This window comes from Artibeus jamaicensis, unplaced genomic scaffold, assembly GCF_021234435.1.
Source record: "Artibeus jamaicensis isolate MK-2021 breed Jamaican fruit bat unplaced genomic scaffold, CSHL_Jam_final contig_588, whole genome shotgun sequence".
Lineage (NCBI taxonomy): Eukaryota > Metazoa > Chordata > Mammalia > Chiroptera > Phyllostomidae > Artibeus > Artibeus jamaicensis.
This window is the reverse complement of record NW_026521895.1, coordinates 1,555,229-1,581,369: the sequence shown is the minus strand read 5'-3', so window position 1 is coordinate 1,581,369 and position 26,141 is coordinate 1,555,229. Positions and strand designations below refer to the sequence as shown.

Genomic DNA, 26,141 nt, shown 5'->3' with positions numbered 1-26,141 from the left:
AGTCCTCCAGATGCTTCTGATGCTGTCTGAGAAACACTGCTTTGGTGTTGGAGATTTTAAGTTAGAAATTAATGGAAAAGGAACTAAGGAGTACCAATTGGTAGTTACAGAATAGTCATGGGGATATAAAGTGCCACATAGGAAATATAGTCAATAATATTATAGTAACTATGTATGATGTCAGATGGGTGCTAGATTTATTGGGGTGATAACTTAGTAAGTTATATAATGTCCAATCACTGAGTTATACACCTGAAACTAATATAATACTGTATGTCGATTATAGTTGAAAAAATAAAAATCATTTAAAAGAAAGTAGAAAGTAATGGAAAATCTGGAGACTGAATTAGAAGCTAAAGCCTAAAAGAATCAATAAATATTGAATGAGTAGAATGATGCTCCATTTGCTGGTTCAAGGGGGAGAAAGAAAATAGGAAGGTTTGGATTCAAATGACTTTGGTGTCATTCAACATTTAATATTTATTGAGCTATTATTAAGTTCAGGTTGTTGTAGTGCCTGGGGAGGTAGAGACAATGGGAGACAAAGGGTGACAGATATATGTAAATCAGGAAAGCCTTCCAGGAGAGGTCTGATGAAGAATGGCTCAGGGTCAGAAGTGACAGTGAGAATATTTCTTGCAGAGAAAACAGTATATGCAAACAGGGGGAACCACAAAATATGTCCAGCATGACTAGACTGACAGTTTGTAAACAACATTCTAGCACCAGTACGGAGAATAGAGTGGCAAGGACAAGACTAGACAGTGCTTAGTTAACAGGTAATTCTAGTCATCCAGGTGAGAAATAGGACCTGAACTAAGATGGCAGTGATAGACACTGAAAGGAGGAAGTCGAACTGACAGACCTTGGTCACCAACATTTAAGAAGGTTTCAGGCTTGTGCTCTCTGTCAGATGGACACATTATTTATTGAGGTGGGAAGTGTAGGGGAGGAACAGAAGGGGGAGGTATAGTTCTCTTGATCGTCTGTGGAACATCCAAGTGAAAGTGCCCAGGAAGCAAGTCTGAAGCTTAAGAATGTTTTGGGCTCCTCAACCAAAAACCAGGGGAGTATGGTGACTATGGGTGGCAGAGGCTGAGAGATGTAGGAGCTTACATTTTGGTAGTCTATTCCCCATGTTCAGGCAGACATAAAAGCATGTTTAAGAATGCTTAAAATACAGAAAATCTGACAGACTGATTACTACTAAGGACATTGAATGAGTAATCAAAAACTTTCCCAGATGGCTTCACTGGTGAATTCTAGCTGACATTCAAAGAAGAATTAATACCAATTCTTTTCAAACTCTTTCAAAAAAATAGGAGAGGAGGGAACTCTTCCAAACTCATCTTATGAGGCCAGCATTACCCTGATACCAAACACAGACAAGGACACAACAAGAAAAGTAGAGGCAAATATCTCTAATGAACATGCAAAAGCCTCAACAAAATATTAACAAACCAAATTCAACAGTATATTAAAGGGACCATAGACCATGATCAAGCTAGATTCTTTCCAGGGATGTAAGGATAGTTCAACCTTCACAGAGCAGTTGATGTGGTGCACAACATCAACAAAATGAAGACTAGAAACCATACAAGCATATTAAAAAGATGCAGAAAAGCATTTGACAAACTGTAGCATTCATTTATGATAAAAGTCTCAACAAAGCAGGCACAGAGGGAACATCCTTCAACATTACAAAGGTTATATATGATAAGCCCACAGCTAACATCTCACTCAATGGGGTAAAAGCTAAAAGCTTTTTTTCCTCTGATATCAGGAATAAGAATGCCCACTTTAGTCACTTCTATTTAATACAGTGTAAAAAGTCCCAGGCAAGCAATTGGTGAAGAAAAAGAAATAAAAGGCATCTGAGTTGGAAAATAAAAAATAAAATCGTCACTCTTTGCAGATGGAATATTATATACAGGAAACCCTCAAGACTTCAAAAAAACTTTCAGAACTAATAAACAGATTCACTAAGGTTGCAGAATGCAAAATCAGTACACAAAACTCTGTTGTTTCTATACACTATCAGAAAAATAAAGAAAATAATATCATTAACAATTGCATCATTAAGAAAAACCTAGGGACAAATCTCTTTAAACAGAGATTAAAGACCTGTATATTAAAAACTACAAGGCATTAATGAAATACATTGAAGAAATCACATATAAATGAAAAGATATTTCATGCTCATGGATTGGAGAGATTAATATTGTTAAAATGTCCATATTACCCAAAGTAATCTATAGATTCAATGCAATCCCTATCAGAATTGCAATAATGTTTTTTCAAAGAAATAGGACACACAATCCTAAAATGTGTATGAACACACAAAAGCATGAATAGCCAAGGCAATCCTTCAAAAGAACAAAGTTGGAGGCATTACTCCCCCTGATTTTAAGCTGTATGATAAAGCTACAGTAATTAAAACAGTATGGTGTTGCATAAAAACAGACATATAGATCAGTGGAACAGAACAGAGAGCCCAGAAATAAACCTATGTATATATAGTCACTTAATTGATGACAAAGGAGCCAAGAATATACAATGGAGAAGGAATAGTCTCCTCAGTAAATGGTGTTGGAATATTGGACAGTCACATGCAAGACAATGAAACTTGATTATTCTCTCACACCATAAAGAAACTCCTCAAAGTTGGTTAAAGAACTGAACAGAAGACCTTAAACCATAAAACCTCTAGAAAACATAGGAAGTGAACTTTTTGACATGTCTTAGTGATGATTTTTTAAATCTGACACCAAAAGCAAAAGCAAGCAAAAATAAATAAGTGGTACTACATAATACTAAAAAGCTTTTGCAAAACAAAGGAAATCACTGACAAAATGAAAAAAACCTACTGACTGAAAGAAAATGCTTGTAGATTATATATCTCACAAGGACCTAATATCCAAAATAGATAAAGAACTCATACAATTCAGTAGCAGAAAAGCAAACAATTCCATTGAAAATGGACAAAAGATCTGAATAGACATTTTTCCAAAGGAGACATACGGATTGCCAAGAGGTATACGAAAAGATGCTCAATGTCATGGATCACTAGGGAAATACAAATTAAAATCCACAGAAAGATACCACCTCACACCTATTAAAAACTTTTTATCAAAATAATTAGAAATAACAAGTGTTGACAAGGATGTGGAAATAAGGAAACTCCTATCCACTATTGGTGGTGATGTAATTTCATGCAGCCACTGTAGAAAACAGTATGAAGTTTCTTCAAAAATATTTATTTATTGTTTTACAATTGGGTGGGTATGTATCATAGGCATGATCACAGTTGTCCCCCTTTTTATGGATGAGAAAACCAAGTGTCAGAGACAGTAAATTGCACCTGTGCTTGAAGTCACGGAGCTCATGCCAGATCCTACGCACCAGGTCTACCCAACTGTAAGCTCTGGACTTCCCACTGCATCACATAGCAGGGCTCCCTCTTGGGAATGCCTGCCTCTAAGGCCATTGCCCACGCTGAGAAGGGTAAAAACAAATTAGTTCCTGATGCCTTTGTCCTCTCTCATGTAAGCCCACCAGAGGCCAGGAACCCTTGAATTAGTAGGAATTGGATTGAAGCTGTGGGGGTGTGTATTGGTTTTGCACTGTGGTTTATGAATAATAGCCTTTTTTGGTTTGTTTTTATTGTTGCTCAAGTACAGTTGTCTCCATTTTCCTGCCACTACTCTCCCCAGCCTCACCCACCCCCACCTCCCTCAATCCTACCCCACTTTGGCTTTGTCCATGGGTCCTTTGAACATGTTCCTTGATGACCTTTTTCCTTCTTTCCTCTAGTACCCACCACCCACCTCCCCTCTGGTTACTGCCAGTTGGTTCTTATTTCAATGTGTCTAGTTATATTTTGCTTGCTTGTTTGTTTTGTTGATTAGGTTCCACTTATATGTGAGATCATATGGTATTTTTCTTTCACCATCTGGCTTACTTCACTTAGCATAATCCTCTCCAGTTCCATCCACGCTGTTGAGAAGGGTAGGAGCTCCTTCTTTCTTTCTGCTACATACTATTCCATTGTGTAAATGTATTGCAGTGTTTTTTATCCATTCATTTATTGATGGGTATTTATGTTGCTGCCAGCACTTGACTATTGTAAATTGTGCTGCTATGAACATTGGGGTACATGGGTGATGCGGACCCCAGCTCGTGGGGTCTGCCACATTGTGGAGGAGACATGAGAAATTCACATGGACTAGCGAGTCCTGTGGAGGAAAAGGGACAGCATGCCTTTTCTCTTGAGAGGATAAAAAAGCCTCAGCCCTTGCCTTGACTGGCCTTTATTTCTTTTCTGGGCACATTACATGATGGTCCTCATTTACTATGCACAGGTTCACTTTAGATGGTTACCTTTTACAGAAAACAAAGGAGTCGATGCCACTAATCACATCACAGAAGAAGGATATTTGCAAATGCAAATGGAAAAGTGGTTGAACTGGTTACACATATCTTTAGAAGGTTTAGCATGGATTTTAGGAAGTTACTTTAAAGATATGCAGTAAATGTTCCTGCCTCAATTCAGGGTGAGGAAGTTTTAGCAAAAGCAAGTCTCATAGCAGTCTAGGTACAATGCAGGCCAGATTTCCCATGGGAGAACCTATCTGTGGGTGTGGGTGCTGTCTGGGCCCATGCCATGCAGAATGTCTCCTACACATGGACTCTTTTCAATTGGTGTTTCAGGGTTCTTAGGGTATAATCCCAGCAGTGGAACTGCCAGGTCAAAAGGCATTTCCTTTTTTAGTTTTTTGAGGAAATTCCGTATTGTTTTCCACAGTGGTTGCACCAGTCTGCATTCTCACCAACAGTGCACTAGGGTTCCCTTTTCTCCACAACCTCACCAGCACTTGTTGTTTATTGTTTTGTTTAAGGTGGCCATTCTGACCAGTGTGAAGTGATCTCATTGTGGTTTTAATTTGCATCTCTTTGATGGCTAGTGATGCTGAGCATCTTTTCATATGTCTCTGGGCCCTTTGTATGTCCTCCATGGACAAGTGTCTGTTCAGGTCCTTTGCCATTTTTAAAAAATATTCTTAAATTTATTTTTTAGAGAGGGGAAGGGAAGGAGAAAGAGAGGGAGAGAAACATCAATGTGTGGTTGCCTCTCACATGCTCTCTCACACGCCCTCTACTGGGAACCTGGCCTACACCCCAGGCATGTGCTCTAGACTGGGAATCAAACCTGCAACCCTTTGATTTGCAGGCTGGCACTCAACTACTGAGCTACACTAGCCATTGCCCTTTGCCCAGTTTTTAATTAGATTGTTTGTCTTCCTGGACTGGAGTCATGTGAGTTATTCATATATTTTGGAGATCAAACCCTTGTCTGAAGTATCATCCTCAGAAAAATTTCAAAAGAGCTACCATTTCATTCAGCAATTTCACTTTTGGGTATTTATCTGAAGAAAACAAAAACACTAACTTAAAATGTTATACATGCCCCCATGTTCATTGCAACATTATTTACAATAGCCAAGACATGGAATTTCCATTGATAGATGAATGGATACATTGTCATATATAAATACAATGGGATATTATTCAGCCATAAAATGAATGCAACCTTGCCATATGTGAAGCATGGATGGACCTTGAGGGCATTATGCTGAGTGAAATAAATCAGAGAAAGACAAATAATATATGATCTCTCTTATATGTGGAATCTAAAACAAAAACAAAAACTAAAAACTGAACTCATAAATACAGAGAACAGATTGGTGGTTGCCAGAGGTGGGTTTGTGGGGAGGAGAGTGGAGTGCAAAGGTGAAAAGAAGAAAATGTAGCTGATGTAGAACAGACATAGAAATTTTGAATAAAAATATTAAAAAAATAAAGAGGTAAAGATTGCTTATTTGCTTTAAAAAGTCTGGATAATCCAAACATTTTGATTTCAGTTAGAATCTTTCCTGTTGTATTATACAAGTCTTCCAAAATAAAGCACTATGTCACTGAAAATTTATGGTGATACCTTGATTGGCAGAAATTGAGAACTACAGTTGACTATTATTTGCTGTCTTAAAGCTACAGGTAAAAGCTTATTATGGGTGTATCTAAGAGTTATGCCCAATCTACACTGGCTAGAAGGAGTCAGGGAAGTTTTGGGAGGACAGAACAACTGAGCTGTCTTAAAAGATGCACGGATATTAGCCATTAGAAAAAGGCTGGTTACAGATAGAGTGAGGATTTCAGACACAAGACAGTAACTATGTAGTCTCTGTGTGTGTGTGTGTGTGTGTGTGTGTGTGTGTGTGTTGAGGGTTTCTAAACCATAATTCGATGTTGAAAGAAGGGAATGGAGACCTTTTCCTGACTGTGCTTGGGAATCCAAGGGTGTTCTGAGGGACTTCTGTTCTCAGTCTCATCAGCCATAGGCCATGCTTCTTCTGGCTTTGGGTGAATTTGAACAGTGTCTACAAATGGAGATGTAGTCAAGGTTTAGGCCCTCTATCTAAGAATATGGGGATAATTCACTCCACATCATGCAAGGCTTTAGTATAAATTTTACTCCCAAATCCAAATGGTTTATGTAGGTTATTTCTACTTTAAATATATAAAACTTTACAAGTTTGGCAAGAAAGATGAATCCCTTTTGTTTAGGAAAAAAGCATTTCTGGATCAGTGTGAAACACAGAAATGTGTATAAAATACCCCCAAAGAAAAATGATATTGACAAATGAAAACAAATAAATAGCTATTTAAAATATTATTTGATTAAAGATCAAATGTGATTCTCTATATGAAGCATTAAGATACACTAACTTACTGTAACCACTTGGGAGGGGATATAACCACCCTGGGTTTTGCCTCTGCAGGGTGATGCTTCTGGTTTTTTTGACCTTGAACAACAGGTCAAAAGTAGTATCTTTATGTAGTTGAATGAATATTAATATTCACTCATATTTTCTCTCTGAGACACACACATAGACACATTCACAAAATGACCATTTGGAATTTCTCTTCAATGGAATATTGCTGCATAAAATATTTTATCTTTGGTACATACCAGCTGTAAAATGAAGTACTTATCTCTTATGTGTGCTGATGTCGAGAATACTCTTGCAAATAAATCACCATGCATTTCTGAACATTTTCTTTGCAGACTCTTGATCTATCTTAATCGAATTAATTGCTGACCAGTGTTCAATTCAGGCCCTTATTGCCCCTTCTCTTATACTGTGATGTTATTATTAAATAAGTGTGATTCCAATGCAGCATGTAATTAAAAAGAAGCAAAAAGTGCTTGGCTGCTATTCTGGGCACTATAAAATACTGAAATGGGTTTTCTGGGAAAAGAAAAAAGAAAACTCACCCACAGAAATGTATTCGTTTGGGGTTGTGATAGTATATCCTTTCAGTGTGCAAATATATTAAACTAATTTTAGACCTAGATAGTCTTACAGTTTAGTGGTCTAATGCTCTCTGTGCAGGTGGCCAGCAAAGCACAAACCAGAGAGGCAGTGATACTTTCTGGGGAAGTATTAATTCAAAATTAACAGTAAAGTCATATATACCTTACACCTTATAATATTCAATGTCTGTAATGCTTTGGAGCACTGACAGGACCCACTAAAGAGGGAGAGAGGTACTAACAGGAATAATGAGAAGGTTCCTAAATCTAATCTACCTCCTTTTAATGTACAAAGCTTAACTCTTTAAAATGTATTTCTTCCTTGGCTGGTGTGGCTCAGTTGATTGAGTGCTGGCCTGTGAACCAAAGGGCCGCTGGTTCAGTTCCAAGTCAGGGCACATGCCTGGGTTGCAGGCCAGGTCCTCAGTAAGAGGCATGCAAGGGGCAACCACACGTTGATGTTTTTCTCCCTTTCTTTCTCCCTCCCTTCCCCTATCTAAAAATAAATAAATAACATCTTTTAAAAAACGTATTTCTTAATCAATTTCCCCATCTCATTTACAAAGGACTCGAGTCAAATTACAAAAATATTATAATGAAATGGAATAAATTTTGACAGAAGCAAGTTAGGCAAGAGTAAAATATGTGGAAGAAAACAAACAAATGCATATCTTCGTATCCTCAAGAATACTGTTTTTGGTTCTAAGCTTTCCACACCCAAAGAAAAAAGTAAAATGTCATTCATCAGAAAATTCATAGTGTCCTAAGATTAAAACTAATACATATTGGAGGGAGGTTGGGTTCTTTTAAAAAAAAAAGATTTTATTTATTTATCTTTAGAGGGGAAGGGAAGGAGAGAGGGAAAGAAAAACCAGTGTATGGTTGCCTCCTGTGCGTCCCCTGCTGGGAACTGGCCTGCAACCCAGGCATGTGCCCTGACTGGGAATCGCATGGTGATCCTTTGGTTTGCCGGCCTGCGCTCAATCCACTGAGCTACACCAGCTAGGGCACAGTTGGGTTTTTATGCCATTAAGCCCTGAGAGGAATATCTCCTGTAGTTCTTTAAAGAGAAGACAGGCATCTGTGATACTACATCCCTACAAAAGAAACCCAGTTTCCCAAGGCATTATTTTTATGTAGGCTACAGAAGGGACGTTAAAACATGATTCAGTGAGAGCAGCTCCACAGGTAATAAAGCCTTACAGTCTGACCACAGCATCTCTGGGCAAGCAGGGCCAGTCATCTTGGGAGAGGTCTCCACATTAAGTCTGTTACCCGGCTGTTGGTAGGGCAGCAGAGAATTATTTCCAGGTTGTTTACCTCCAGCCCTAACCCTGAGGGTAAATATTCTCTCTTGTCTATTACATCTTTGAAAACCGGTGAGGCTTGGGGTGGGGTAGTACTTTTACAAAGGTTGGGTTGCCCAACCCACACTTGCGTGCCAGTATCAAGTATGGATCCAGTCACCTCTAACACACAGATAAAGATATAGGAAGGTTTAGGTTTGGTTTGGTTTTTAAGCATCGCTCTTGCTGTGTCTTTTGAAGTATGGCTTTCCCATTTATGTTAGAATCACTACTTATTTTAAATTCTTCAGAAGGTTTTCTAGCTCTGTGGCTAGAACTTAGATATTATTTGAAAATTTAAACAACAGTTTGACTTCCCGACAGCCTAACAGAATTCTCTAAATACATTCAGGAATCAACATTGATATTTCTAATTTTATGGCTAATCTTGGAGGTGAGAATTTTTTCTTTATGGCTTTTATTTCAATAACAAATGTTTATGAACAGATGGTCCATGGGTTCATTAGAAAGTGGGGCCAGGCATTAACAAATTTGTAGGGTTGATTTTATTTTTCTTAGACATTTTCACATGTACGTGGATATATATGAGAACTGAGAAAATTACTGCTGGAGAGAACTCCATATTCCTTTTTATTTATTAATGGCAAAGGCAGCCTGTTTTTCTCATGAGGAGGTTGCTCATGAATTTTCATTCAAAATAGTAAATTAGTGTCCACACTTTAATATGTTTAGAGTGGAAAGGGATTCTACATGCTGCAGTGCATATCAGATACCATGTCTGGAAAGCCAAATTTTATTCTTTAATGATATGATGATTGAGTAAGGTGCCACTATCACATATCCCTTCTGTGCTTACATGGCACATGCAGTAGAGGATGATGGGAAATTCTGACCTATTACTATTTTACTTTGGTAAAATTATTAATCTATATTTTTACAAGATTTTGCTACCACTTCCTTTAGTGCCGTTTTTGAAAACCAGAGGCAAACTTCCTTGAGCAAATACTGTGAACAGTGAATACTTAGTGAGTATTTAGGGAAAGAATCAATATGCTAAAGAAGCCAGGAAAATTGGATCATTTAATAGAAGTCCCAATATAGACAAGCTGGTATTTCAGGAATCAACCTTGTGTTTTTGGATGTGTTGGTATAAAATGAACCACTAAGCATACAAAGGATGGATTCTTAAATGCTTCAAAATATATATTCTTCAGCCTTAGGTGTTAAAAAAAACTATAAAGGCTTTTTAGTATTTTCTTTAACCCAAAATTTCTCTATCTTGATGATTTCTTCATTTGGTGGACTGTTTTAATGAGAATTCCTTAGTGGGCCAAGCTGAAACCTCATATATTCACACACACCTCCCATTGATTTCACTTGGGTGAAACTTTATCTTTTAAGCAAAGTTTAAGTCGAAATGTTCAGTTAATGATGCTCACTTTAAATACCAAAGGCTGAATGCATTTATGTATTCAAACACTTTGCTAGTCAAACATAACTCCCATCAGGGTTTAGAGAAAGAATTATTTCTTCAACTATACCAGCCTCACAAATAATATATTGCTATCCAATATGCAGAAAAATGATAATAAATAAGCTTGTTAGTGTTTTATTTCTGTGGTGAAAGGACCTAGAATCTTTTTAACCTGAGAAAGGCAGAGTAAATGGTAGACAAGATGTTGTGAAATACTTTTGGCAATTACTCATAATAGTTGACCCAAACTTAGAAATAAACATTAAACAAAAATTACACATTTATTTCACTGTAGTCTTGTCTTTTTCTCTATTAGATTCTCAGATTATGGAATAAATACATTATAGCTTTATGTATGTCTCACAAAAACTGGCTTTGAGTTAAAATACTTTTTTCCTCATCATGTGCTTAAGCTTTTAATCCTCCTAAAATGAAAATATTATATTCATAAGAGAATGTCCAATTCTTTTATTTATTTATTTTTTATTTTTTTATTTATCTTTAGAAGGGAAGAGAAGGAGAGTGGGAGAGAAATATCAATGTACGGTTGCTTCTTGTGCGTCCCCTGCTGGTAACTGGCCCCTGCTGGGAACTGGCCTGCAACCCAGGCATGTGCCCTGATGGGGAATTGAACTGCGATCTTTTGATTTGCAGGTCCATGCTCAATCCCCTGAGCTACACCAGCCAGGGCCAACTCTTCTATTATGAACCCTTAAGGTATATAGCAACTTAAAGGAAAATTATTCAAAAGAATGCCATTTTTGTGATGTGTTTGCTTTACAATACTTTCAAAGAGTAAATATGTTTGCTTTTTACAATTTCGTAGAGAAGATAACATATTCATAGAGTACCAAAAGATATATTTTGAGACCTTTTAACATGAAAGAAAGTATTTATTTGAGCGAATGAGTGACATAAACCCAAGCACAATTACAAAGAAAATGTTATGAGGAAAATCCCTCCAAAAGAGTAGTTCCCATTGTCATCTCCCTTGTAAGATTCTGAGCTACTTGCCCCAGTTTCGATCTCCTGTTTCTCCCTTCTTTCAAGACAAACTGGGGTCACTAGGAATTCAAGAAAAGAATTCAGCTGATGGAATCAGCATATGTTCAAAGGAATATAGAACTGTTCACTAGTTTCATGCTACCCTTAATAAGTTCGCTCATGTGTGATCTTTTATGTTGTTCTTTATAGTAGCTAGTCCTCTCCTGGAAGGAAAGTAGCAACCATAGTACCTAGTCTTCCTTTCCTGGAAGACGTTGTCTTTTATAAAATTACTTCAAAAACACTTAACATAACTTTGTAGATAATGCAAACATAAGAAAGTAACAATTCTTATCTAAGAATTTTCCTGATACAATTAGCACATGAAATTGTAGTAATTTCAGGTTTCCAAAGAACCAAAAGAGAAATTCTAGTAACTAATTGCTGATTTGCTACAAAGTTATATATTTTATTTCTTTTAATTTGGAAAAAAGTCAAGTCTTTTCTAAGCTGTGAATGAACACGTGGCCAAGAATCTGAAATCAGGCACAAATGCTTAAAAAATGCTTTTGTCTTCATTATTGGGACTGTATGAGAATTTGTTGTTTGGAAAACACTGATGCTGATTCTACACTAGTGATAATGGAGCCAAGCATTTACTGTATCTAACAAACTCAAGCCTAAATATTCCCAGCTAAGATAAAAATAGTCTTGCTTACAGGAAGAATGAATACAGTACCCGTGGTAGGTCCATTCACCATTTGCAGGTCTCCAGTGTCGGCTGAGAAAGAAGGAAGCTCAGGTGTATTTAATTAGAAAAATGGAGCTTCGGCCGAGATAGAGGCATAGGTAGAAACCCTCTCACAACCAAAAGGAGGATAACAACGAATCTGAAATCAATAAACAACCAAAAGTACCAGAAAATCAAACTGCAAGGAACTCTGACAACAGAGGATTAAAGAAAAAAATCAATCAGAAAAAAAAGACTAGTAAGGTGGCAGACCTTGCGGGCCAACTCAGAAAAGCCACCGTGACTAGGAAGACAGGGGGGTGGGGCTGGCTGCCAAGCTCAGCTGACTTAAGGGGACTCAGAGGTGGCTGTGGGCTATGGCTGGGGGTGCCGAGGTAGGAGAAGCTCCCAGGCTCACATGAGAGTCCATTGAAAAGTGTGCTCGATGAGCAGGTGAGCTGCACTGTTCCCTTTCTGGCCCCTCGCCCCCAGGCAGCACTGCAGTGCAGCAAAGAGGGTGGCCCTGCCTGGGTGACTACGTAAAGCCCCGCCCCCTTACAACCTATCAGCTGCATGAAGACCAAGAAATATGGCACAAAGGAAAGAACAGAGTAAAACCTCAGAAAGAGATCTAAGTGATAAGGAGATAGCCAACCTATCTGATGGAGAATTTAAAGCCCTGGTAATCAAAATGCTCACAGATCTGATTGAGCTTGGTCAAAAAATGAAAAAAACAGATGGAGTATACCCAAAGTGAAACAAAGCAGAATGTTCAGGGAACCAACAGTGACGGGAAGGAAACCAGAACTCAAAGCAATGATTTGGAACAAAAGGAAAAAAAAAAAAAAACATCCATCCAGAACAAAATGAAGAAACAGGAATTTAAAAACTGAAGAGACTCTTACAAACCTTTGGGACAACCCAAAATGTTCCAATATTCAAATTACAGGGGTGCCAGAAGGAGAAGAGGAAGATCAAGAAATTGAAAACTTATTAGAACAAACAATGAAGGAAAACTTCCCCAATCTGGCAAAGAAAATAGACTTCCAGGAAGTCCAGGAAGCCCAGAGAGTCCCAAGTAAGTTGAATCCAAAGAAGAACACACCAAGAAACATCATCATTAAGTTACCCAAGATTAAATATAAAGAAAGAATCCTAAAAGAAGCAAGAGGACAGGAGAGAGTTACCTACAAAGGAGTTCCCATAAGGCTATCAGCTGATTTCTCCAAAGAAACCTTGTAGTCAAGAAAGGGCTGGAAAGAAGTAAAAAGTCAAGGACCTACATGCAAGATTGCTTTGTCCAATAAAGCTTTCATTTAGAATGAAAGGGCAAATAAAGTGCTTCCCAGATAAGGTCAAGTTAAAGGAGTTCATCATCACCAAGCTCTTATTATATGAAATGTTAAAGGGACTTATCTAAGAAAAAGAAGATAAAAAATATGAATAGTAAAATGACAACAAATTCACAACTATCAACAAATGAACCTAAAAGAAAAGAAAAACAACAAAAACAAAAACAAAGCAAACAACCAGAACAGAAAGAGAATCAAAGAAATGGACATCACATGGAGGGATTTGAGTCGTGGGGGAGGGGAGGAATGGGTGGGGGAAGGTACAGGGAAGAAGAAGCATGGTTGGTAGGCATAAAATAGGGAGAGATGAAAAATGGTATAGGAAACAGGGGACTCAAAGAACTTACATGTACAACCCATGGATGTGAACTAAGCAGGGGAATGCTGGAGAATTGGGGGGGGGGGGGGGGCAGGGTGGAGGGGGGATAATGGAGAAAAAAATGGGAAAACTGTAATAGCATAATCAATAAAAATATTTTTTTAAAAAAGAAGGAATGGCTTTTGTTCTATAAGGAGAGCAATAGGAGGGAGTAGCTAAATGGATTTAAGGCATGGTAAAGAGCCTCTGAAAACATTTCCATTGTTCTGAACATTTTATTATTCTGTGTATATTTTTTTATTTGTTTAAAATCTATTTCTAAATCACCTTTAATTTTCACTAGAGAAAAGAGGAGAATGTGAAAGGGATGGGAAGACTACTCAGATTAACTGAGAATCTACTGTGTCTAACTGTTCTCGGTGAGCAAATGTACCATTCTCATATACTGGGGCAAAAATCTCCCCTTCAGAATGAGTGTAGAAGCCTGTCGATGGTGCCTTTGTTGCTTTGGTACTGGCTTTGGGGGATGAGATACTATTACCCCTGTCATGTGCTGCTCTTTCTGAAATCATTCTTGCCCTACTGAAGGTTCTGGTTTCATTATCTATATTCAGTCACATTCACTAGGTACTAGGGTAAGCACTAGGGATGCAAAAATAAGTTCATACCATGCCTTTGAATTGTTTAGTCACAATCAAAGTTTCTTTTCTATCTTATACATATGCAAAATAAACCAGGTTTTTAAATTTTTCTCCTACTGACTGATAATTTTTATGAGGCATGTACTTTCCTAGTAAGGCAAGAAGTGTTCAGGTTCTCAAACACAATGATTATAATCTTCCCAAATAAATTAACACTCTATTAAGGAACAACCTTTGGGATGAATGCTGTTTTTCAGATTTCCTATTCTCCCTTTCTTTGGGTAGGCAGAGTATCCGAAAGAGCATGTAGGGGGCTCACCTGACCTTGTGATTCTGGAATGCAACAAGGTCCTCTGTCTTAACGTGACGCATGGGTAAAGGCTGGCTGAGTGCATTGAAATGGGTGTTGCTCTGGACATTATGAGGTTGTCTACCACAGAGGGCTATGGCTGTGTCATTATCTCTTAACTTGGTCAGGAGCATATCCTGACTAAAGTCTTATCTCAGGCCTCACTTGTCCTAAGAACTCTCTGAGGTCTGGCTTCAGAACTTCTGCTCTGCTCTCCTTGGAGGTCATTGTGCAATGTCTCTGCCAAGTCCATCAGCTGAACTTTCAGAAACCTCATGGCGGGAGGGGGGGAAGATGAGCAAACATGGCAGCAAGGGGAGTTCTGATCAAAGATCTGCCTCTGACTTCAACATCCCCACTCCAGGTTATTGTGAGGACACTGATTAAGGCTTCCCAGACTTCCTAGAGGACAATGGAGCTGACATCCTTGCACTTCTGGCTTTCCTTTCAACCATCTCATATGTGTTTTCTCTAGGTCTAGTCCAAGGGATGGAAATACACACATCTGAGTCTAGACACCTCTTGCCTTTATTTCCATCTTATTCCCCAAGTCCACTGAGAGGGAAGGGGTTCACTTTTTCTTTCCTTTCCCCTTTCCTTTTAATATTCCTCCAGACCATACTTTCCTAATTTTGGGAGTGGCATTCCACCTTCCTCTTGTTTTTATATTTAAAATATGGGAGGGTACAAGGAGAGAGAAATGATGAAGGTATTTCTAAAATTATATTTATATAATTGTTTTTATATTTAAAATATGGGAGGGTACAAGGAGAGAAATGATGAAGGTATTTCTAAAATTATTGTACTAGTCATATGAACAAATGCTCATTAGTCATTCTTTATTAGTCACTCACAAAGTTAATGAAGAAAACCTGATGGTTTATTTCTCACTGTTATAGTGGGATTGTTTTTATTTTTATTTTTTAGTATTTCAAAATGTGTATTTACAGATCTCATATGTGTGCTGCAAGCCCTTGCTTCAAAGTGAGGTCCATGACCAGTAGGGTTGCCGGTTGTTCATTTGTTAGAAATGCAGGCTCTCAGGCCCACCCCAGAACTACTGAATTAGTACCTGCATTTCAACAAGATCTTCAGCTCGGCCACATGCCCATTAACATTTGAGAAGCACTGCTCTAGGCCACCATAGCCTTACTGAAGATTTTGGCTACATCAGCTGTACTCATCATCGACCTTTGGGAAACATTTATTTGTCAGTCCCACATGTTAGCCAGTGATGATATTTGCCCTTGGGTACTTATGGTCCTAATCAAGGATCTTTATAATTATGGTAAAGTAATTGAAATAAAATTGGCAATTTTAAGTCTCATCCTCCATCACCAGATACACCCTAATTTTTGGACAGATCTATTAAGATTAAGTTGTAGGTTATGAAAAGTAGATGTTCATTTGCTTGGAACACAGTCATTTAATGTATGGAGGCAGGAACATCATAGTAATAAGATGCTCACTTGGAAAATGCACATTCATACCTGAGGCTGCTGCTTCACTAGTACAAATGGGTTTTGTTCAGTTATAGTTTGACAGGAGCCTAGGATTTCTTTTAGGGGGATGATTTTCAGGGGGAAGGACAAAGTCATGGTTTTTCATCTGCACTTTCATTTTCTGATCACAGTGTTTTAGAGGAATCTAGGCTTTACTTATTCACTGGGCTTTCAATAGAGAATCACATTAATCCTTTTAAGCTCCTTATTCTAATGATTTATTTTGTTGAAAACCATAGTGATCCTCCTTTGAATTTTAATGATTGCTGCCTATTCAAAGATTCATTGTTTTGACTTCCTGTCCTTACCTTTGTTTCCTACATGTCTGCAGGGAACACCTGTCTAATACTGGATCTGCCCCTGGTTCTCACTGGCTTACCAGAGTCACTCAAGCCTTTCTCTGAGTGTTAAGCTGAAATGCTGGCTACTCATCCATGACAATAAATGTAGGATATATCTTTGTAGAGATAGGCAGACAGCAGAGGGACAGGTAAATGATTAAGTCATTTCCCAGTAAAATTGTATTTTGTATATGATAGTGAATTGTGATTATTGTAGATAAATTAGTTAAATTAGTATTCTTAATCATATATCTATTGGCATGTAGTATCTATGGAAAATCTGTTAGGTGATAAAGGGGTTTTGGATTTTGAGAATACTGTTTTTACCCAACATTCTGGACCACGTAACTTTCATAACCCACTGAGCCACCATTTCTGAGCTTGTTAAATATGAAGGTGCTCATTTTCCAAGGATGTGCTAGCAGTCATTTTGTTCAAGTGCTGCAGATTCTCAGAAGGTTTAGCAAATGGAAATCACCATGATAACATGTCTCAGGTATGAACATCAAAATTACATGTTATGATTTCAAAATCTAAGAAGTGGCTTATGTCTCAAGCTTGAATTCCTCTTTTGCCCACTGTGTAACCACACAGATAATTTGTTCCTGCTCATTTTATAGGTATCACCTAGGAACATCATGGGTTTTCAAGAATATATTATTTTAATATGAGATTTTAACAACTACCCTGTGTTTATGCATAATACATTTTGTGTCTTATCTTCAGGCTTCTGGACTTTGATTCAGAATATCAGGAGCTCTGGGATTGGCTGATTGACATGGAGTCCCTTGTGATGGACAGCCACGACCTGATGATGTCAGAGGAGCAGCAGCAGCATCTTTACAAGGTTAGAGCCACCCTTCTTGCCTTTACCTCACCGTGGAAGATCTGATTAACCTGACAACGCTCTCTCTCTCTCTCTCTCTCTCTCTCTCTCAGGATCTCTTTGCGTTCATTGTATGTATCATGGTGTCTATTAGAATTCTCTTCCCTGTCCCCAAACTCATTTCCATCCCTTGTGTGCTGACAGGCTGCACCGACATCATAATTGCAAGAAAGTTCCCTTTATCACATTCTATTTGGTGTAATTCTATAGAAGGACAAAAATTTATCTTCAAGATGAATAGCAATAAATAAAACTGCATTAATAAATAGGCTGAAACAAAATGAAGGGTAGCACTGAATAAAATATGTTTTGATTGGATCACTCAGGTAAATTCTATCTACCCCTCAGATCTTCCCAGAGGTAAAAGGATTTGCCTTTATTTTGGCTTTCTGCTTTCAGGGTACAGGGCTTGTCCAATTTAATGTTTATTAGTGATACATAGAGCAGACGTTGTCATATTAAGTCAATACATTTGCGTGTGATTTAAGAAAACTAGCTTGGAACTCACATATTGATTGCAGGCGATCCATGTAATAACTATCTGTACTGTTTTCCGTGTCTGCCAATTCACCCTTGGCCTAGTGTGCTTTACCCATTCCACTTAAATAGTCTTAAAAGTTCTTAGAAAACAACCCTGTGATTTTGATTTTAAAAAAATGTTTGCAAGATTCACAGTGCCTGAAGAAGCTGTTGGGGGAGGAGGGTAGAGGGACTTTCCATAGAAATATCAGACTGTAGTAAATCTTCCTCATTTAGGCAATTTTTATTGGAGTAATTCTGACAGTTGTCATCCTTGAATTGCTTTGAGCATATGGCATATTTCAAAGAGCAGATTGTGAATCATAAAAAATAAAATTAATAACTAACCACGGAATCAGCAACAGTATAATGACAAGAAACAACCACCCTCTAGCTTTTTAAAATTTCTTATCGAGTAAGAAGTACATTCAAGGTCAAATAAAAGTTGCCTTTTTTCTTCTTCAGTTCTTTATCATTTTAAGTTACCTTTTCTTAATATATTATTTTAACTTCTAACTCCTTTAAAGAGAAATATTTATTTGTACTTTTTTCAGGGCCTGGCTGAGTTTAATTAGTGTCCCCGAGGAATCTTCTTGGTTAACAGAAGATATAAGTTCCCCAGGGACTTGGCAAATGGTGACATTTTACTCCCTAAAGAATTCTGCCAATCATTAATCGAGTTTGATTATTCGCTGTTTTCTATATAGGTAGCTGTCCACATTAACGACAAAACTAATATATCTTCGGACATAACATATTGTTAGAGTAACGGTCTCAACCAAAAGTAACCAGAGCTAGGTGATTTTACATTTTATGTCCGGATCAAGAATTACATATTAAAATGCCTATAAATCTATATTAATTTATGATGCAAAAATATTTGTTTTATTTCCAAGGCTTAAGATTAAAACTTGAGCCAAACAGGAAAAAATAATACAAAAGTTATCTAATCATAAGCCATTATCTCAGATTTTATTACTCTTGTGCTGCCAAGTAACATTTTTTTCTTTATGATGCATTTTGTATTTTGTACATAAACCACTACTTTTTTCAGAAACAGTGCTATTCTTTGTCAGAATCACATCCATATAATTTACATCACAATTAATAGGAAATCACTGAACACAAAGTGCAGTCTTTTTCTTGTGCTCTCCCTGTGAGTGCTCTGCCTGAGAATTCTCATTCTGGCATGTTGCAGGCCATTATTCCACCCACTCGGTACTTCTGGGTTGCAGTGTTTTTCCAAACGTTTTCCTGCCGGGGATTTTTATTTGTGACCATGTCTTGTCATCATCTTTTTTTTTTTTTTTTTTTTTGCTTTTAGGTGTCCAACATACCTAGGTTTATTAGACTAGCACTAACTTTGCATTTGGCTCATAAGCAATATTAATAATTGAGTTAGAAACCAAGGGCAAATGCTATGGGTTTGTGGAGTTTTCTCTTTATATAAGCCCCCAAATTATTCCAGAGGTTTAGAAACTTCTAAAGCAATCCTGAGGATATTGACTAAGGAGTCATTTAGAACTTGGGGTGGCTTCTGAATTAGAAAAACTGATGGAGAATTAATTTCAGGTCTTTGCCAAGAATCTCCATTTCAGTGTCCCATTCCTCTGTTCTTTTCTGCTTTCCCAGGAATTAACTGAAGGGTTGTCTTGGGGGAGGGAGGTTTGGAACCTGTGGAGTGTAGATACTCCTGAAAGAGTATAAAGCTTCGCAATTGGTCCCCAGACCTAACTAGGCTTTCGGTACCATTTGAGACGACCTTAGCCATTTTTTAATCTTTAAATTTGTTGGCCCTGAAAGATGGCAATGCTTTATTAGCATGTCTCATCAAGGGCATCACTGACATTCAGGACAAAGCAGTTTTTGTTAGTTGGTGGCACCACCCCTTTTGCTGCACTTACTGTTGGTTTTCCCATCGATGCAACAACCCAACGGGACACCCGCTCCACTCCACAGCATTTCTAGTCCATCTCAACCCATCCTAGTAATCTCCATTGCTTACCACACTTGACAGCACCAAGAAGAATACCTGGTACTTGTATTCTATATGTTAAGTAAAATATCTTATACAGTTATAGAACTAAGAGTGTTGAGTTAAAAAATTAAGGACAGAAATTAAGTTCATGATCTCTGGTATTACTGAAAAGAATGAGGGTGAAACTTAAAAGCGACCTTCAACTGAGTGTTGGTAGAATCCCAACAACTACAGATCAGGACAGAATCATCATTCCTTTTATCATCAGATTCAAAACCTTGGTTCTCCTCACTCTCAGGGGCTCTGTATTTGATCACTCAGCTCCTTACGTACCAGAGATGGTCGTGCCCAGACCTCGGTGTGTGCATTGCACAGTCCTAGGTGGATCCCTAAAGTCCACAGTTGAAAATGTTGGGTTAGAGAAAATGTAGTAAAATGGTACTCATGAGAGTACAATTTGTATGTACTGCCTCAACATTAGACACTAACTTTCTGACTTTACTTACTTTTTTTATATTCTGATCTCTGCTAGAAAATCATCTGACCTTAACTCCTAGCTCTAGAGCTACAGATAAATACCCCAGACTATTCACTCAGGAGACCTCATGAGTGGGGCACCTGTTGTGATATCTGGGTTACCCAAAACCAGCAAAGCAGCCTGGGAACTTAAAAAGAAAAGGACTTAGGTTTAACCAGCAAAGAATACATTTATACAAAGTGACATAATTTAGAACCTTACCATTTCAATGGGCTATAAAGTGGATTTTCTGTTTAAACCATTTCTTGTTATTTTCAGGTTGTTAGAAATTTAAGGCTATTTTCTTTGTAATTTTAAACTACAAGGTCCTGAGACCAACCTGATTCTTATTAAAAACTAACTACTCCCTTAAATATATTTTCTTCTTTTTTTGGAGACTGCCAATATCTTTCCTTCCCTCTTTTTTGTCTTGTCCAACCTCTGAACCATGACCTTCTGTAGCTATTTTTTAATAAACATGGGCAGTATTATCAGCTCAGGAAACACAAACGTCATTTTTTCTCTTTTTTTTCTTTCTTAATCTGAGAGTCATCTCCAAGGAGAATTTTCTCCCACTCCCTCACTTTCTTTCTCTTCATTCCTCCTACCTCTTTAAGTAAGACAATTTAATTTGTCAAAAGTAACCACCGTGATTTTGAAAGTTCAGCTCTTATTTGTACTAGAGTTACAAAGCCAGAATTCATAATCAGAGGGAGCTGTCACTCTGCTGGTCTTTATGTGCATTAACTATTAATGGAGAAATATTTAAGACCCACTTGCAAAGGAAAAGCTCCATTTTTTTCATCTCTGCAGATCAAAGGTGGCATTATTCTTGGGTGCAGGGAAGCTCAAGACACCTCCTCCCCCATCCTATACATTTTATGGGCTGAGTGACCTAGAAGCATTTCTTCAGGCTGCTGCTATGGCAGCTGCTCCACCCGGGGCAGTGCCCTGGAGCTGACTCTGGAGCACTGTGAAGGTGGGCGCCATCAGGGCTGCTTACCTTGCACACTGCCCATTCTCTGCCTGCAGAGCACAGATGACAGCGCCCCTAGCTATCCTGGGTTGGTGTGAGGTTTCACAGTCCAAGGGTTAATTTCAAAGAGCCAAATTTAGAAGTTTCAGTCTGGTGATTATTGTTTTAATTGAACAAGAGCAGTTTTCAGATAGTATAAAGCTCACTAAAATACCATATTTATAGAGTCGTTCCTTGAGTGAATGGCTTAGCTGTTCCTCATCAATACAATATCAGGTGATATGTTTCTAAAGGATTAAAAATAACCCTTGCAGCTTAAAAATAATATGCAATTACTACTCACTTTAACTAAAATCTTTATACTTTCAAGAAATTTACACTGAAGATTTTGTATGTAATTTTGAGGGCTAGTTATTCATATAGTTCTGCTTTTATGGGGAAAATGCAAATATCTTCTTTCTCCATTGGTATCAGTGTATACAAATACATACTGTGCACAAAAGGAAAAGAACCATTCATTTTGCATAATACAATGCTCTGTATAGGTTAATTACATATTTACTCTGCTATGGATTTGAGGTTGATAAGAATTTACAGGAAAATAATAAAAATATTTTAAAGTATAAATATAAATGAAAATGGGAGAAGATGTACAACAATGAGTCTGTTGCTGTGAGAAGAGTTAATATGTGGGCACAAAGACTATAAGGTTCTGTGTAGTTACTAAAGATGACCTCAAAGTTTTATTCTGAGTTTTCTGATTGTGAAAAAAAGCAGGAAATGTGCTCAATTACAAAAATTTTATTTTCCACAAGGAAAAAAGTCACCCTTCCTTTGAAGAAATTAAGTTCATTTTGATACTTAGGTATGAAAACATTCTCTTTTAGGATTTTTAATATAAGGGTAAATGGTATGAATGGTATGTTAGAGAAATGTCTAACCATGAGATTCCTTACAAGTAAAGTTTTAAGCATAACACTTTAGCAAGTGAATTACTTCTTTTTCTCTGACTCTGTTGTCAGGTGACGTCTAGAGACTTTGAGCACAGCCCTCACCTGAAGGGGTCTCCTTTTGATGACAGTTTGGCCAGGTGGGATTACTGAGAGAGGATATCAATATTATGTATTGGAAAAGAAGATGTTAGGAAAGTGTAGAAAGTTAGTTAGTAGAAATGTAAGCATTAAAGAGAATGGAAAGCAGTAGAAATTAGTTAATACAGAGTTAATCAAACAAAAAAGAGTGAAGGAGTAAATTAAAATCATGGTTTGATGAATGACTAGTTAAGGAAACACACAAATCCAAACACAAACAAATAAAAAAACTAAACAATGGAAGAAAAATTATTTCAGAAAAAAGAAATAAAAGAAAGGGCTAAGTTTTAAAGGAGAAAATGGTACTTTGGAGAATTTGGGTGTGTATTTAAAGACTAGCATTATGACTTTCAAGAGAAACATATGCATGGAATGGGATTGGAAATTCTGGGGGATAAGAAATGTAGTGTAAGGGAAGAAAAATGTGATCTAGGCGACTTGTTATTTTATAACTGTTGATGCCAAAATCATGTTGTCATAGCTATGAACCAAACATAGAAAACAAATTAAACATGCTGTGCCTATATTTTATAAATTCAAAAATTTCAACCCTCTATAATAGTTCTCTTTCATTTTGTAGTGGATCCGCTTGATCTAAATAATTTCAGATGTGGCTTGATATCTTTATGACTGAACTTGAGCTCTAAAAATGTAGCACTAGGCTTGTTCCTAGGCCAGGTCACTGTCGCTAGACTTAAGATAGATGAAAATCCATTACTTTAAGAAAAAAACCAACTCCCACATGTTGTATGTAGAAGGAATGAATACACATAAAAAATAAATTCTGTTAATTAGGTCTTATATTGGAATTTCAGTGCCAAAATCTCCTACCTTGATTTGTTCAAAATGAAGCAAATTTCTAGTTATTGAAGTTGTCAAGGTAAAAATGTATCAGATATATCAGACACAAGAACCTAATGATAATTTTTTACATCTTTCCCAGTAGATTAATTGTACAGCTTAATTGTATGTTAGATTAAAACTCCATTAAGATAAGAAGAATATGCTTAAAATCATTATATTTCAAATAACATTATCTAGTCATTTTTAAAGTGATCAGAATGGAAAAACCTAAGCTGTCTCCACTGCTATCTAGAAGTGAATTTGTTGTTTCATTCTTATTAAAGTTCAAAAAGTCCTTAGATTAGCTGTCATGTTAATTTGAGCTTCGATGAGTCAGTATTTGCTATGAATCTCTGAGCATATATATTTTTTCTTTTCTTCGAGAGAGGGCAACACTCATCATGTGAAATGTTTAGAAGAAAAAGTAGATGGGTATGGTTTTTGAACAATATATGGAACATTGTTCCTGCCGGACCTTATCGTTCCTAATTGAATCACTTTTTTAAAAGGATGTTAAGAGAATAGCACGCCAAGAACTCGCTGGCTCTGTGTGCAGAGGGGCGAGGAAGGCGAAGCCCCGCCGGCAGTTGTCTGCGGCGGGTGAGCCACTGTCCGGAAGGTGCGCCGGCTCTCCGGGCAGCGCCGCTGCATTGTGCTGCGCCCGCGCTCCCTGGCCTGGCCTGCTCTGGCCTAGAGTGGATCAAACAAGCCGTGGGGAAAGTTCCCCTCATTTGCATCACTTCTAGACAGCCCTGTCGTCCTCTTTGCTGACAGGAAATCACTGTCTTTGTCACCTTTTCTCAGGGCCCTCCTTTTGGCAGAGATGGGCCATGTGACCACGCTTAATCACAACAGCAGGGCTGGCTCAGGACTCAATGACATGTTTTCCTCAGCACTTCAATAAATGGGGTGGAGGAGTCAGGAGGAAAGGACTACATTAATTTCAGAGTGAAAGATAATTAACACTTGAGGGACTAATGCTCCAACCTATGGAATGATTATTCAAATTTAAGTTAATTTATCAAAAACTTGTGGAAACTATCTCCCCTAATGCAACTGTTTAAGAAAAATAAATGTTGAAAAGTAAGAGTTGGGAGAAGGAAGAAGGCAGGGGGAAACTTGAGTTTTGGATGATGGGGGAAGGGAGGAGGGGGAGAAATCATAGCAAGCATTAACCGTGTTTGAAAAAAGCAACTTAAATAAGCTGAAACTTCAACATTTGGGAAGCCGGAGCATGTAAAACGCTTACTTAGATGATATGAATAGGACACGGCACACAAAAGCAGCAGTGTGCTCCTAGAAAACTGTGCTTAAAGGAGTTTCCTTGGCAACAGAAATGCAGTTCCAAAAGTAGACAGAACTTTCCTCAGAAAACATACTATTAATAACAACCTTCCGGAACAACTTGGAACAATTTGAGGACTTGGCAATAATCATGCCAAGTGTTCTGCAAATTAATCTAACACATAACAGTTATGTTTCCCTTGCCCATAATTCTGCTGGACCCTACCTTAGAACTCACTGCTTTTCAGTGGCACAAATGTGAAAAAAATATTTCTCAATGTTGTCATGGAAAAAGAAAACCAAAAGAAATGCTAGTGGCCAACAGTGAACCAGTGATTGTGTTCAGCCTTTTGGAATCTGCAAGAGAACTTACTTTAATGAGATAAGTTTATTCCAATGAAAGCTACTACATTCAATATCGCATTCAAAGAAAACTTGGTAAAGGGTTAATAGCCTGAGACTTGCTGAGATGTGAGGCATATCTTGAGGCCACTGGTTATATAAATGTAACACTTCACTAAATACGTGCTGGGTGTTATTTTTAAAAGCATCATCATTTCTTGTCAGCCCAGAGAATAAACTAATCTCGAATCTATTTGACCAATGGGAATCATTTGAATTCTCCTGAAGGCTATACATTCAGCAGCCAAGGAAGAGGGCTCCCCTCCTCTGACCTTTCTTGAATCCTTGGATCTAAAGGTTAAAAGTAATCAATATCTCATTGCGCTGCTTGGTTTCAGGGTAATAAGTAATAACCATCATGTTAAAATCCAAATGATTATAGATAGCACTTAAATTAGTTGACCTGTTTGGGAGCTTTCATTAATTGCAATCAGGATAATCATTAGACTTTGCTAATAAAATTTTGGATTAAATTGCGAAAATTTCAGGCTTAAACTTTTGAAAAATGACTTTCATTTAATTAGATGTGAATATGCAGCGTTTCCTCCTGTGTTGAGCTGAGAGATTTGGCTTTAACCCCATATATTTGAAAATTTCTTTCTGATTTTATGAAATAAATTTGAGGAGCATTAAAATTCCTTGTAAGAAAGGGTGTTTGGTTCACTGCCACCTCTGGTTCCTGGTTTGCTTGATACTATGTGTTTCAGGTCAGTGAGTTAATGAAAATGTCTCTCACCCACTTTTTAACATTTCCTATTTTCAGCGACTTATCATTAGTGGTTATATTCATATTTGGGTTAATCTGGTTTGAAGCTAGAAAAAAATTATGTATGATTAAACTTTATAGACAACCATGGCATGAACTTGGGTTTGTTTTGCTTTTTTTTTTAAAGTAGCAAAGTTTAGAGATGAGAACCAAGTATTATCACTGACAAAGAGGTCAATATAAAAAGGATAAATGTTAGGTTTAATGTTCTATGCAGTTGTGTCAGGAAGGCATTGGTTATCATTGCAAAGACCACAAGGATGTGGTCTTAAGATATATGCACTACTGAATCTAAATAGTTTGCCTTTAAATCATTCTCATTTTTATAATTTATTAGAATTTCATGCATATATTTCTAAAGCATAAGGGTGGGACTAGAAAGGGACCTAGATAATGTTTTAGTTATTTCAAACCAAGTCCTGGCACCTGTTCAGGTACCAGGGGGCACACCCAGGGTAGGGGGTAGGGAAGCTCAGCCATAGTGCTTTAACAGATAAACTCATTA

The 26,141-nt window shown here is 37.5% G+C and overlaps 1 protein-coding gene across 5 annotated transcripts in view; it reads left to right on the top strand.

The window, feature by feature from the left end:
- AKAP6 (A-kinase anchoring protein 6) overlaps positions 1 to 26,141 on the top strand; it is a 485,646-nt gene that overhangs the window by 349,678 nt on the left and 109,827 nt on the right. For all 5 annotated transcript variants that reach the window (XM_053670522.1, XM_053670524.1, XM_053670523.1 and 2 more), the window contains exon 9: positions 17,101 to 17,221. In XM_053670522.1, the coding sequence (XP_053526497.1) occupies positions 17,101 to 17,221 (121 nt within the window). The remainder of the gene's footprint in view (positions 1 to 17,100; positions 17,222 to 26,141) is intronic.